The sequence below is a fragment of the Triplophysa dalaica genome, chromosome 5 (assembly GCF_015846415.1).
Source record: "Triplophysa dalaica isolate WHDGS20190420 chromosome 5, ASM1584641v1, whole genome shotgun sequence".
Classification (NCBI taxonomy): Eukaryota; Metazoa; Chordata; class Actinopteri; order Cypriniformes; family Nemacheilidae; genus Triplophysa; species Triplophysa dalaica.
This window is the reverse complement of record NC_079546.1, coordinates 25,399,199-25,412,988: the sequence shown is the minus strand read 5'-3', so window position 1 is coordinate 25,412,988 and position 13,790 is coordinate 25,399,199. Positions and strand designations below refer to the sequence as shown.

At 41.5% G+C, this 13,790-nt stretch overlaps 8 protein-coding genes across 8 annotated transcripts; 5 read left to right on the top strand and 3 right to left on the bottom strand.

Moving 5' to 3' along the window:
- Nucleotides 1–963: 963 nt before the first annotated feature.
- Nucleotides 964–2,511, bottom strand: LOC130420778 (histone H2B-like). The gene has a single exon (XM_056748292.1). The coding sequence runs from the start codon at nucleotides 2,509–2,511 to the stop codon at nucleotides 2,137–2,139; it is 375 nt and encodes a 124-aa protein (XP_056604270.1). The 3' UTR covers nucleotides 964–2,136.
- Nucleotides 2,512–3,179: 668 nt separating this feature from the next.
- On the bottom strand, nucleotides 3,180–3,491 carry LOC130420452 (histone H4-like). The gene has a single exon (XM_056747738.1). It carries the CDS (start codon nucleotides 3,489–3,491, stop codon nucleotides 3,180–3,182), a length of 312 nt encoding a protein of 103 aa, XP_056603716.1.
- Nucleotides 3,492–4,016: 525 nt separating this feature from the next.
- Nucleotides 4,017–4,631, bottom strand: LOC130420744 (histone H2A-like). Its single transcript, XM_056748257.1, has one exon. It carries the CDS (start codon nucleotides 4,629–4,631, stop codon nucleotides 4,245–4,247), a length of 387 nt encoding a protein of 128 aa, XP_056604235.1. The 3' UTR covers nucleotides 4,017–4,244.
- Nucleotides 4,632–7,622: 2,991 nt separating this feature from the next.
- On the top strand, nucleotides 7,623–8,525 carry LOC130420724 (histone H1-like). The gene has a single exon (XM_056748237.1). It carries the CDS (start codon nucleotides 7,679–7,681, stop codon nucleotides 8,315–8,317), a length of 639 nt encoding a protein of 212 aa, XP_056604215.1. The 5' UTR covers nucleotides 7,623–7,678; the 3' UTR covers nucleotides 8,318–8,525.
- Nucleotides 8,526–8,955: 430 nt separating this feature from the next.
- On the top strand, nucleotides 8,956–9,342 carry LOC130420766 (histone H2A-like). Its single transcript, XM_056748279.1, has one exon. It carries the CDS (start codon nucleotides 8,956–8,958, stop codon nucleotides 9,340–9,342), a length of 387 nt encoding a protein of 128 aa, XP_056604257.1.
- Nucleotides 9,343–9,891: 549 nt separating this feature from the next.
- Nucleotides 9,892–10,510, top strand: LOC130420735 (histone H3-like). Its single transcript, XM_056748249.1, has one exon. The coding sequence runs from the start codon at nucleotides 10,024–10,026 to the stop codon at nucleotides 10,432–10,434; it is 411 nt and encodes a 136-aa protein (XP_056604227.1). The 5' UTR covers nucleotides 9,892–10,023; the 3' UTR covers nucleotides 10,435–10,510.
- A 635-nt stretch (nucleotides 10,511–11,145) lies between these two features.
- On the top strand, nucleotides 11,146–12,142 carry LOC130420802 (histone H4). The gene has a single exon (XM_056748315.1). The coding sequence runs from the start codon at nucleotides 11,154–11,156 to the stop codon at nucleotides 11,463–11,465; it is 312 nt and encodes a 103-aa protein (XP_056604293.1). The 5' UTR covers nucleotides 11,146–11,153; the 3' UTR covers nucleotides 11,466–12,142.
- A 173-nt stretch (nucleotides 12,143–12,315) lies between these two features.
- On the top strand, nucleotides 12,316–13,194 carry LOC130420774 (histone H2B-like). Its single transcript, XM_056748286.1, has one exon. It carries the CDS (start codon nucleotides 12,397–12,399, stop codon nucleotides 12,769–12,771), a length of 375 nt encoding a protein of 124 aa, XP_056604264.1. The 5' UTR covers nucleotides 12,316–12,396; the 3' UTR covers nucleotides 12,772–13,194.
- Nucleotides 13,195–13,790: the final 596 nt, after the last annotated feature.

Sequence of the window (13,790 nt, the reverse complement as noted above, 5' to 3'; positions counted from 1 at the left end):
AATGCTGAAAACTGCATGCAGATCTGTCTCTAATCACTGCACTGTCTTCAGTATCAGCTTCCTGGTCAGGGAGCTGTCAATCAAAAACTCACTAGCCAATGAGAGTGAAGTGGCCATAAATCCTCCACACACCTCTGAAAGAGCAAATAAAAAATCTAGCAGCGAAGTCATGAAGGATCAGTCTAGACCAACATTTAACTAAAGTAAACATTTAACTGAGCGACTGCCTCCACAAGCTCCTCATAGGCGGAACACAAGATGTGTGTGACTGGTCTACATCCCCTGAATCCATTCCCACCACATCTCATCTACCTCCTCAAAACTAGAGGAGTGAAACACAGAAGCACAACCACTCACTCCTGTGAGAGACATGAGTCTAACCTAACACAAACCTTTCTGTCAAAGTCACCTGACATTATCAACATGGTTTCGTTCTGACACAGTTTAACTCTGAGTTCTTGACATATTTTATTACTGTTTTCTAAACTATAGCGAATAAACTGTGATCGTATGAAAAATGTTGAAGGTGTCTGAATACATTTTGGTTTGACGTATATTTCTCATAAATCAGCACAAAAAAACAGAAGATAATTCAAATGAACTATGTTGTGGTCTATGAAGAGACATCACTTCTCCATTTGTCAAATATTATTGCTTCTGGTTTCACAGAAATAGTGTTGTCTCTCGAAAACATGCATCCTCTTTTGTCACCACATAATTCATTCATTTGTTGTGTTGTGTTATTGTTATACATCAGAAGACCAGCAGAGGTCAGTGGTGGTGTGTGTTGTTGTGCAATGCATTGTTAAGAGAAAGTGATATATACATACACAGTGTCAGCTGAAGATCTTGAACACATCTTTATTATTTTGCCATATTTTCAGTATTTTCAACCTAAACTTTAGAAAAAGCAAAAAAACTAAAACTAAAAACAAGTGTTCTGGGAAAGTTGTGTAAGTCACTATACTAATGATACATGAACGCTTTGTGTTTGCCAGAATCTCAACTCTCACCAATGTAAATTAAATAAAACATAACAACTAAACTGAATATATAATTGTCTTTCTGTCAGGATTATCTCTCATATTTTCAGTGAAAGAGTAGCTGGATTTATCACTGTATTTAATATCTGCAAAACCAGTGAAGTTGTCATTCAGTTGCTCATTAAGTTTTGAGATAAAATCTTATTAAAATAACACATATTTAGTTTATTTGAAGTTGAACAATTGTTTGTCAATTTATCAGTGGTATCTATCTATAAAGACATCTTCAAACCATCTTTAAATTAAATACATTTTATCAAGATTATCTGCAAGTCAAAACAATGTATAGATTTGACTTTTAAAGACTTCTAATTGTGTTTTACTGCAGTAAGTTTTACATTAGTGCCCGTAATGCACCAACATTAATTATAACATTTTTAATAACTTTGTCACACAAATTAAATATTTATGAAAATCAACCATGGCTATTTTATCGAAGGGAAAACCATCAAATGTAAACATATTTGACATTCAATTTTTCATATGAAATCATCTCCCTATGTCACATTTACACTTCATAGATCTATAGAATAAGAGTCAGTTCTGTATGAAGATCAAACACAAGAGCAGTGAATAGAGATGTTGATCATAAATACTATAGATGACATGAATGTGTGTGATGATAAAACACCTCTATGTCTGTAAAACACTACAAGAATCTCAACTAGACATCAAACACTTTCAGACTTTATTAAAGTTTCAGATAGAAACACAAACTGATCAAATCTGCAGACTGACACAGACTTTCTGTAACAAGTCCAGACTGAAAACTGAGCAAAAGTCTTGTAGTGTATTTCAGCCTTAAAGCAGCTGAAGACCGAACTCTGATAGTTTATATCCGGTACAATACCGTCACCTTCTGCGATAATCGTGCAACAATAACTAAAGTCAGACCTTTACATTTATATTTACTTTAAAACATGTTATTTATGAGAAAACGATTTGTTGCCATTTTAAACGCCGTATATCGCGTCATAATTTAAATCATAATAGACAAACACAGTAAATGCTTACAAACATAAGAATCTCTTTTAAAGGAATAAGTGTGTGGCTCTTAAAAGAGCCTTTGAGTGCGGCGGATGAAAGCGGCGCTTTACTTGGAGCTGGTGTACTTGGTGACGGCTTTGGTGCCCTCGGACACGGCGTGTTTGGCGAGTTCACCGGGCAGCAGCAGACGCACGGCGGTCTGGATCTCTCTCGACGTGATGGTGGAGCGCTTGTTGTAGTGCGCGAGACGAGACGACTCACCGGCGATGCGCTCGAAGATGTCGTTGACGAAAGAGTTCATGATGCCCATCGCCTTGGAAGAGATGCCGGTGTCGGGGTGGACCTGCTTGAGCACTTTGTACACGTAGATGGCGTAACTCTCCTTCCTGGACTTTCTGCGCTTCTTTCCTCCCTTAACGGCGGTCTTGGTGACGGCCTTCTTAGAGCCCTTCTTAGGCGCGGGTTTGGCTGGTTCAGGCATGATGCTTCTTCACAGATGAGTAAATGCTGAATGTTGAAGAGTCTCGTCGCTGTGGTATTTATTCACTCTCACATGCAAATGTTTAGCGTCACGGAGCCTGTTGTCTGATTGCGTGTCTTCGTCGGCCGAACCCATAAAATGTGTTTATTGGTCAGATCATAGTTTGACGGGTCGGATAGAGAGCCAATGAAAGTGTTTCCCGCCCACAGTTTCGTGTTTGAAGGTGACCCTCCCACAAGCGATTCAGTTTCCTTTGTTTGCTCTTCCCGCTCTTTATCGAATTTGAATTAAAATAAAACGTTTATTTCTGTATTAACTCTACACTAGAACAGAATTACGTCATCGTGTCATCAAAGTCACTTAAAGATTTCGAGCATTAAATCATTTCACCCTTTTATGCTTTATTCAGCAGCTTTGGGCGTGTTTACGTTTATATAGTTGATATGATGGAGTTTCTTCTTCGGGCGAGAGAAGCGTTTAACACAACAGATTAATCTCATCAGTTAATAAAGAACGAGATGTCAGAAACAAAACCAGGATAATAAAACGTGACTTTCACAGTATTTCGTTTGATGATATAACTTCTGAAATTCATCTCTTCGAGTGAGACAGTGTGTGGCTCTTAAAAGAGCCGTTGTGTTCAATGTTTAACTTCAGAATAAACGCGTTTAACCTCCGAAGCCGTACAGAGTGCGTCCCTGTCGTTTCAGCGCGTACACGACGTCCATGGCGGTGACGGTCTTTCTCTTGGCGTGCTCCGTGTAGGTGACGGCGTCACGGATAACATTCTCCAGAAACACCTTCAACACACCGCGAGTCTCCTCGTAGATCAGACCGGAGATACGTTTCACTCCGCCACGACGAGCAAGCCGACGGATGGCGGGCTTGGTGATGCCCTGGATGTTATCACGCAAAACTTTGCGATGACGCTTCGCGCCTCCTTTTCCGAATCCCTTTCCGCCTTTGCCTCTTCCAGACATGATGTTCGAGAGTACCTACAGGACCTATTTGAAACACACGCGTGCGAGGGCGGTGCTAGTGGCACGTCACTTTTTTATTTTCCTCACCGCTCCTTCAGTAAATCATTAAATATACATTTATGTATTTAGCAGATGATTTTATCCACAGTGACGTACATCACATTATCTTATACATTTGTTTCTGAGTGTTTAATCCCCGGAGATCGAACCCATGACCTCGGCGTTGTTCTATTCTACCCGAGTACAACATAATCTAATGTACAAAGAAGCGTGACATTTAAGATTTTATAAGAAACAGAATAAAATTGAACTATAAATATTTCTCCTGACTTCTTTATTTTATACTCGTGTCATTTTATCTGAACAGAAATGTGCAACTTTTGCAGATCAACAAACGTGACGTCACGATAAAAAAGGTTATCGCCTAAGATTCAAACTAACATTTCTTCACATCGCATCATAAGTGCAGCATGAACACATTTACTGACACAAGCGCTCAACTTCTATATATGAGAGCCGGTTATACATGACTCGGGAGACAACAAATATTCTTCAGCTGTTTGACTGAACATTAGACTCGGTTTGTCGTCTCAAACCAGTAATAATCCAATACAGGTTTATGAATTGAAAGCAGAATGTGCAGTTTTAATCTGTAATACACCGGCATGGAGACACAGGAAACGCATCGTTCTTTTATCGGAGAAGTGGGTGGCTCTTAAAAGAGCCTTTGGTTTGAAACGAACTGTCGCCCGTTTACTTGGTCTTGGCGGGCTTCTCGGTCTTCTTAGGCAGCAGCACGGCCTGGATGTTGGGCAGAACGCCGCCCTGAGCGATGGTCACTCTGCCCAGAAGTTTGTTCAGTTCCTCGTCGTTGCGCACCGCCAGCTGCAGGTGACGGGGGATGATGCGAGTCTTCTTATTGTCTCGAGCGGCGTTTCCGGCCAACTCAAGGATTTCGGCCGTCAGATACTCGAGCACGGCGGCCAGATACACTGGGGCACCAGCACCCACACGATGCGCATAGTTGCCTTTACGGAGGAGTCTGTGGACGCGGCCCACGGGGAACTGAAGTCCCGCTCTAGAGGAGCGAGTCTTGGCCTTAGCTCTCGCTTTGCCGCCGGTTTTGCCTCTGCCGCTCATTTTCTTCAGCTGTGGTGGTTTACTTACTCTGTAAGAAAGAAAGATGAAGCTCATGCGCTGCAGTTCTCACTATTTGAAACCCTCGGCTTGTCGACTATTGGTCGGAGACGGTAAAACATTAAGACCAATCAGCCAACTTCCCTCCAAACTCAAAGCCCAACCCCCTCTTTCTCCTCTCCTCACAGATGCTGTGTGACGCACAACAGTTTTGATATAATGAGTGATAGTTCATCCAAAAATAAAAATATTGTCATCATTTACTTACCATCAGATTGTTCCAAAACTGACACTAGGCTAAACACAAAGGATGCTTTTTGGAAAGCAAAAAACATTCTTCCAAATATCTTCCATCATGTTCATCAGAACAAAGAAATATAAACTGGAGGAACAACCTGTGGTTGAGTAAATGATAACAGACTATACATTTTTGGGGTGAATTATAACGTTATGTTACATCTCTACTTCTCATACAGGAAAGTGTTTCCTGATTATCATTTAAAGTTTAATTAACTCTGTCACATGTTTAAACTACTTCAATCTCAAGGCAGATAAAGAGATGAAGGAGGTGAAGTTTATTGAATAGGGTGATATAAGTTGTGTTCTTTAAAAATTATAATATACAATATTTGTCATGACAATAAAGACATTGCACTACATTCTTTTCTTATCAACACACACTAAAGGAGAAATTTAATCCAATGCCACACATCACTCCTCTCTTCATTCAGTTACATTGACTCCTGTAGTCGCTCTCATCAAACTCAAAGCTCTGCTCTCGGCCTACAAGACCTCCACTGGTTCTGCAGCTCCATATCTTCACTCGCTCATACAGACTTATGTACCCGTCAGATCCCTCCACTCTGCAAATGAACCACGTCTTGTGGTGTGATCACAAAAAGGTCAAAAATCACTCTCTCACGTACTTTCTCTGGATCTGTTCCACATTTGTGTAATGATCTGCCCGCTGCTACAAGATCATCAGATTCTGTGTCCATCTTTAAAAATCATCTGAAAACACATCTCATCTGTCATCACCTGATCCATCAGTTCTGACTTCTGTCTCTTTTCTACTCTTTCAATCAAAAAAACAATCTTATCTTTGTGTTAGGCTATGAGCAGTGCCGGCCCTACCTAATAAGCGATATAGGCAGTTGCATGGGGCCTCCATGTGTCATTGTCAATCATCATGTGCGTTAGCTTTAAACTGTGCAAAGATTAAAAATTTAAGGCGGCAATATCTGTCTGGTGCAGAGAAGAGGAAGAAGAGGAAAGAAGAAGAAGAAGAGGAAAGAAGAGTAGAAAATAAAGGATCAAGAAAAGGGTAAGCGTTCAATCCCTGGGACCGAACCCATGATCTCAGTGTTGCAAGAACCATGCTCAAACCACTGAGCTACAGGAAAGCTGTAAAGGGATAATAATGTGTTGTTAATTTGACATTGTCAGATATGATTCAGTTTAGGGCCCCCAAAATGCTAGGGCCGTCCCTGGCTATGAGACCAGTTTTACTGCACATATGCTCTTTGTCCTGATGTTGTTTCAATTGCTTCTGTTGTTTACCTCATTGTAAAAGTGTCTGCTAAATGATTAAATGTAAGCACATTTTTATAAAAAGCAATTTACACTACTGGTCAAAAATTTTCAAACACTTAATCCCTCATTTATTCATATTTTTTCCACATTTAGAAAAAGGCAACTGTGGACTGAAGATGTTGTGACTGAAAAAATCTAAACAATCAAATAAAAAATGTTATGTATCTGCTATAAACCTGTTATATACATCTTCAATGTAGTCATTGTTTGCCTGATATTTGCAGAAATTAATTTTATCATCAACTGCTTGACGTTTCACCTAGAAGATTCTTTTCAAACACCACTAAACAAGTTCTCATGTGAGCTCTTATTGGTTGCTCTTTTGCATTATTTAGTCAAAGTCATCCATTTCAAAAACGTTTATATATATATATATATACACAGATATATTAGTTGATAATGAAGATATTTAATTTAGCACATTTCCTGTCGTTGTATAATTTCAGACATTTAAACACCTTCAGATTAAATCATTTTTAAGACCACGAGAAACATTTCATTCAAGTGTTCAAACACGTTTGACTGGTAGTGTATAGTGACTGAATAAAGCAGTTAAATTAATAAAAGATTAATCTTTAAAACAAGTCAGTTTATGTACATATGCCAAAGACATCCAGGACAGATTCACAGTTTTCTTCTTTTTTTGTTACAGACAGACTAAAAAAAACAATAAAAAGAACTTGTTTTCAATATGTCTGCAAAACAAAAAAAAACAATTTACAGAAGATAAAACACTAAATAAAAGTAATAATAATAACTGCTTTAACGTTTCAATCATTCAGAACCCAAGACTGACTGCAGCAAACTTGGTTGTCTGTAAGAAAAAATAATTCAATGTCAATACTGGACAAAAAGATTTAGTTTTATTATATTTAATCCATATTTATTGTCCGTTTTTACGTTTCGTCAGTCTGAATATAAAACATTTACACATCAGTAACACAAACAGCGTTGTGTCATTCACACAAATACCTCGAGAGGTTTCAATCTGATCAAAACAACTTCTGTATGAAACACTTTACAAGTCCCTGAATGACATTAACTTAACTCAAATCATTTATTACTTGTATGTTAAATAAACAGAAAACATGTTTAATGTTTCATCAATGTTTACACAAACAAATCACATGAAATTCACGCGCAGCTTTTCTCTAGAGATCGATGCTGGTCGTGTTTTTAATGTAACAGTGAAATAATAAACCCTTTACTGTCGTGTAGTTTAGTCTCTGAATAAAGCTCTGGATCTCTGCTCTGTGTTCACGCTGTTTTCACTCCGTCAAATGATTTTAAAACTCTGATATTAACACGAAATGTCGCAGGAGAAAACACAAGAGTTTGCGGCTCACAGAGGCACTGACAGGTCGAGCTGAGTCTATATGGTTCTCATGTAGTGTTTAAGAGCGCAGCGCCGCATTATTGATCAACTGTAGTGTGACAGTACAGATCTGAACAGAGAAATGGCAGAAACCGCTCCAGCTCCAGCAGCCCCGCCGGCGAAAGCGCCCAAGAAGAAATCTGCAGCCAAACCCAAGACAGCGGGTCCAGGCGCGAGTGATCTCATCGTTAAAGCCGTGACGGCCTCCAAGGAGAGAAACGGTGTGTCTCTGGCCGCCCTGAAGAAAGCTCTCACCGCCGGCGGATACGATGTGGAGAAGAACAACTCCCGCGTCAAGCTCGCCATCAAGAGCCTCGTGACTAAAGGCACGCTGGTCCAGACCAAAGGAACCGGTGCTTCAGGATCTTTCAAACTCAACAAAAAACAAGTCGAGACTAAGAAGCCAGCGAAGAAAGCCGCTCCTAAAGCAAAGAAGCCCGCAGTGAAGAAGCCCGCTGCTGCTGCCAAGAAGCCGAAGACCGCAGCGGCAAAGAAGACCGCCGCAAAGAAGTCTCCCAAGAAGGTCAAGAAACCTGCCGCCACCGCCGCTAAAAAGGCAACGAAGAGCCCCAAGAAGGCGAAGAAGCCAGCGGCCCCCAAGAAGGCAGCCAAGAGTCCAAAGAAAGCAGCTAAAAGCCCCAAGAAGGTCAAGGCTGCAAAACCCAAGACGACAAAGCCCAAAGCAGCGAAGCCTAAAAGGGCCGCCCCGAAAAAGAAGTAGTTTACTTCTCCAGACTTTCTATTACAAAAGGCTCTTTTAAGAGCCACCACCAGCCCACTAAAGAGTTGTGTTTCAGTGATGTGTTGATATTATGGTTGTGTTCTCACATTTAAATCTATTCCTTTGGCAGACGCTTTTATCCAAAGCTACTTACAGTGCATTATCCTTTACATTTATACATAGATATCTGGGCTCGAACCCACAACCTTGCTCTTCTAAGCTACAGGAAAACTCTTTATATATGAATATGCTGAGAAATCTGGTTCAAATTAAGTGCACAAGATATGATCGTCAGAGCATTTAATTCATAATCGGCGCAACATCTGAAGTTATGTTGTCAGTATAAATGTTTTCTTTTGTTCATACTGTTGTTTCCTATTGACGTCTCTGAAAAGACCGCAGATATAAGATTTAATGTAGTGAAAGATCACGTGATCAAAAACTGAAACAAAACAGGCAGACGGGAAGAAATGGGCGGGCTTTGGTTTTTGGAGGGAAGTTCAGTGATTGGTTTGAACTTTTCACAGACTCCAACCAATAAGCGAACGATAGGCACGTATAAATGCTGAAAACCTAAAACTATGTCTCACATTTCCTTCGTCTTTCTATAATCTTGAGGATTTTATTTTTAAGCAACAATGAGTGGAAGAGGTAAAACCGGCTGTAAATCAAGAGCGAAAGCTAAGACTCGGTCATCCAGAGCGGGTCTTCAGTTTCCCGTCGGCCGTGTTCACAGGCTACTTCGCAAAGGTAACTACGCACAACGCGTCGGTGCCGGAGCTCCAGTTTATCTCGCCGCTGTCCTCGAGTATCTCACCGCTGAGATCCTGGAGTTGGCTGGAAACGCCGCTCGGGACAACAAGAAGAGTCGGATCATTCCCCGCCATCTACAGCTGGCCGTGCGTAACGACGAGGAGTTGAACAGACTTCTGGGCGGCGTGACCATCGCTCAGGGCGGTGTGTTACCCAACATCCAGGCGGTCTTACTGCCCAAGAAGACCGACAAACCCGCTAAGACCAAGTAAACGGGGGACAGTTCGTTTCAAACCAAAGGCTCTTTTAAGAGCCACCCACATTATCACTGAGAGAGCGACGAGGTTTCTGATTTAATCCATCGAGTTTGTATATTAATACATTATCATAGACCTGATATAAATGATGTCGCATTTTAAACAGACCCCTGCCCCAAATATTGTACCAGATATACTTATGTTTACTCGTACGGTAGCTAACAAGATGTCTTTGACGTTTTATCAGAGTAAAATAATAATTGTTCAGCGTCTTGTTTTAACGGGTTTAAATTAAGAAAGGATTATTTTTATTTGATTTGTAGTTAAAGTCATTTCTATGTGAACTTTGTTCAATAGCAACGTGCAAACGTTTGATCAGAGGAATAATACACGATTATAAAATAAAAAAGCGTCAGCTAAATGACTAAATGTAAATAAAGAGTATATGATGATGATGATGATCTTGTCTTGCGTACGTAAAGCGTGATCTGAACAAAGGAAACTCAATGTCCCGCCAATTTCATTTGAACGTTATCCCGCGGCCATTGGCTCATTGTCTCGAGCGGACGTCACAGATCAGCCAATCGAGTGTCTCCGTGTCATTGACGCGCTGCGTGTTCTAGCCTTTAAAACCAGGCACATCGCAATTGCAGACATATTCTGTACTGAACGCAGAAGAGAGCAAGTACCGCAGCAATGGCAAGAACCAAGCAGACCGCTCGTAAGTCCACCGGTGGCAAAGCCCCGAGGAAGCAGCTCGCCACCAAAGCCGCCCGTAAGAGCGCTCCCGCCACCGGCGGCGTGAAGAAGCCTCATCGTTACAGGCCCGGCACCGTGGCTCTGAGAGAGATCCGCCGCTACCAGAAGTCCACCGAGCTGCTCATCCGCAAACTGCCTTTCCAGCGCCTGGTGAGAGAGATCGCTCAGGACTTCAAGACGGATCTGCGCTTCCAGAGCTCCGCCGTCATGGCTCTGCAGGAGTCCAGCGAGGCTTATCTGGTCGGTCTGTTCGAGGACACAAACCTGTGCGCCATCCACGCTAAGAGGGTCACCATCATGCCCAAAGACATTCAGCTGGCCCGCCGCATCCGCGGAGAGCGCGCTTAAGTCCCGCTTTAATAACAACTCAACGGCTCTTTTAAGAGCCACCACATCAACTGAACGACACGATTTCCACCGTTTTTTACAAACATAAATAGTAACGCAAGTTGTCAATGATGAATATTATTTTAGAAAACGTGATTGCTCAATATTAAGAATGATTATTATCTTATCAGTGTCTCTTTAAGCAGCAGATATACCCCGTGTGTTTGTTCATCTATTAGTCTGCGCTAAATCATTCCTCTTAAGAGCGTCGGATCACATGTCAATAACACTTTCCTTCCTCAAACACTTTTAATACTCATTTGGATATAGTAGATAAAAAGCGAAGCTAAATTTGGCTAGTGGTCATCTATCATTTCAATCTAATATATTATTACAATATAAAGGGATATCTTAACATGTGTTTTGTGAGAACAAAGTCATTTAAACGGGTAAGAAATATAAGGCAGAATATATGATGAAAGATTTTATTGGGTGAACTATCACTTAAAGTTTATTGTTTTTTTTTTTTTAAATCTTAAACTTCGTGTTTCCTGTAAGTTACACCGTTAAGAGATTTACTGAGAGCTTTGTGAGGGCAGAGGCGTTAAGACAAACGTGTAAATGACGTGGCTGGTCCCGCCCTCTTGCCCCTGTTTCTATTAGGTCCTATAAGCACAGGTTTAAGTCCTCCGCTCACGGTTTCGATTCCTTGTTACACTGTACTCACTGAAGTAAGACTCATGTCTGGAAGAGGAAAAGGCGGAAAGGGACTCGGTAAAGGAGGCGCGAAGCGTCATCGCAAAGTGTTGCGTGATAACATCCAGGGCATCACCAAGCCTGCCATCCGTCGTCTTGCTCGCCGCGGTGGTGTTAAGCGTATTTCCGGTCTCATCTACGAGGAGACTCGCGGTGTGTTGAAGGTGTTTCTGGAGAATGTTATCCGTGACGCCGTCACCTACACCGAGCACGCCAAGAGAAAGACCGTCACCGCCATGGACGTCGTGTACGCGCTGAAACGACAGGGACGCACTCTGTACGGCTTCGGAGGTTAAACGCGTTTATTCTGAAGTAAAACATTGAACACAACGGCTCTTTTAAGAGCCACCCACTGTCTCACTCGAGGAGATGAATTTTTATAAAATAAATCAAGATTGACGAGAACTCAAACTTTTAGAACTTGTGTTGCACACTTCTTTCGCTCGAATAAGAAACACAATCATCATGACGTAACTATAAACGTCAGCACGTGCAATGTATCGTGAATAACGTGTAATAGGGTTAAATGCTTTCTGGACGAAATCTTTGACGGACTGTGATGACACGATGACGTACTTTCACTTTAAAACAAGACTTATGAAACCCAACTGCTCTTCTAAAAGCCACTTTATCACTCGAGGAGTTTATAACTTCAGAAGTTATATCATAACAAACGAAATGTTATGAATGTCACGTTTTATTATCCCAGATGCGTTTTGGAGAACCTCAACTGATGAGATTAATCTGTTGTGTTACACACTTCTGGTGCTCGAAAAAGAATCACAATCATCATCATCTAACTATATAAACATTAGCTGACCAAAGTTTCTCAATAACTCATAAAAGAATGAAATACTTTCTGTATGAACTCTTTAAGTGACTTTTATGACACGATGAAGTACATAATGTAGAGTTAATTCAGATATAAAGGTTATTTTTTATCAAATTCGAAAAAGAGCGGGAAGAGCAAACAAAGGAAACTGAATCGCTTGTGGGAGGGTCACCTTCAAACACGAGACTGTGGGCGGGAAACACTTTCATTGGCTCTCTATCCGACCCGTCGAACTATGATCTGACCAATAAACACATTTTATGGGTTCGGCCGACGAAGACACGCAATCAGACAACAGGCTCCGTTACGCTAAACATTTGCATGCGGGAGTGAATAAATACCCCTGTGCAGTTAGTGTCATTTATTATTAGTCTTGACTTCATACGAGCACTATCATGCCTGAACCAGCCAAACCCGCGCCCAAGAAGGGCTCTAAGAAGGCCGTCACCAAGACCGCCGTCAAGGGAGGAAAGAAGCGCAGAAAGTCCAGGAAGGAGAGTTACGCCATCTACGTGTACAAAGTGCTCAAGCAGGTCCACCCCGACACCGGCATCTCTTCCAAGGCGATGGGCATCATGAACTCTTTCGTCAACGACATCTTCGAGCGCATCGCCGGTGAGTCGTCTCGTCTCGCGCACTACAACAAGCGCTCCACCATCACGTCGAGAGAGATCCAGACCGCCGTGCGTCTGCTGCTGCCCGGTGAACTCGCCAAACACGCCGTGTCCGAGGGCACCAAAGCCGTCACCAAGTACACCAGCTCCAAGTAAAGCGCCGCTTTCATCCGCCGCACACAAAGGCTCTTTTAAGAGCCACACACTTATTCCTTTAAAGAGATTCTCATGTTTGTAAGCATTTACTGTGTATGTGTATTATCATTTAGATTATGACGCGACATACGGCGTTTGAAAATTTGACCAACTGTTTTATCATAAAGAACATGCTTTAAAGTAAATGTAAAGGTCTGACTTTGGTTATTGTTGCGCGATTATCGCAGAATGTGGCGGTATTGTACCGGATATAAACTATCAGAGTTCGGTCTTCAGCTGCTTTAAGGCTGAAATACACTACAAGACTTTTGCTCAGTTTTCAGTCTGGACTTGTTACAGAAAGTCTGTGTCAGTCTGTAGATTTGATCAGTTTGTGTGTTTTTATCTGAAACTTTAATAAAGTCTGAAAGTGTTTGATGTCTAGTTGAGATTCTTGTAGTGTTTTACACACATAGAGGTGTTTTATCATCACACATTCATGTCATCTATAGTATTTATGATCAAGATCTCTCTTCACTGCTCTTGTGTTTGATCTTCATACAAAACTAAACAGTCGTGTGCAGAACTGACTCTTATTCTATAGATATGTGAAGTGTAAATGTGACACAGTGAGATGAAAGTGAAAGTGACCTGTTTGTCAGTTATGGTGCTTTTAACCCATCCAGTGAGCAGTGAACACACGCACAGCAAGTGGTGAACAAACATACACCCTGAGCAGTGGGCAGATATCACTGCAGCGCCCGGGGAGCAAGTAGGGGTTAGGTGCCTTGCTCAAGGACACCTCAATCGTAACCTGCCTGACCTGAGGATGGAACCGGCGACCTTCTGGTCACGAGTCCAGCCCTCTAACCATTAGGCCACGACTTTGGCAAATGTGTTCCTTTGAGCACTATTGCAGGCCATTTATCAATTAAGTAACACATTAAAGATTTTAACTGAGAAGACATCATTTTAATATAAATAAATGTTAATACATGCCATCAAATACATAAGTGTTTGAACAAACACTGGTCTAGCAC

Excerpts from the sequence above, each read along its gene's own strand:
- LOC130420778 (XM_056748292.1), bottom strand. The coding sequence starts at position 2,511 with ATGCCTGAACCAGCCAAACCCGCGCCTAAGAAGGGCTCTAAGAAGGCC.
- LOC130420452 (XM_056747738.1), bottom strand. The coding sequence starts at position 3,491 with ATGTCTGGAAGAGGCAAAGGCGGAAAGGGATTCGGAAAAGGAGGCGCG.
- LOC130420744 (XM_056748257.1), bottom strand. The coding sequence starts at position 4,631 with ATGAGCGGCAGAGGCAAAACCGGCGGCAAAGCGAGAGCTAAGGCCAAG.
- LOC130420724 (XM_056748237.1), top strand. The coding sequence starts at position 7,679 with ATGGCAGAAACCGCTCCAGCTCCAGCAGCCCCGCCGGCGAAAGCGCCC.
- LOC130420766 (XM_056748279.1), top strand. The coding sequence starts at position 8,956 with ATGAGTGGAAGAGGTAAAACCGGCTGTAAATCAAGAGCGAAAGCTAAG.
- LOC130420735 (XM_056748249.1), top strand. The coding sequence starts at position 10,024 with ATGGCAAGAACCAAGCAGACCGCTCGTAAGTCCACCGGTGGCAAAGCC.
- LOC130420802 (XM_056748315.1), top strand. The coding sequence starts at position 11,154 with ATGTCTGGAAGAGGAAAAGGCGGAAAGGGACTCGGTAAAGGAGGCGCG.
- LOC130420774 (XM_056748286.1), top strand. The coding sequence starts at position 12,397 with ATGCCTGAACCAGCCAAACCCGCGCCCAAGAAGGGCTCTAAGAAGGCC.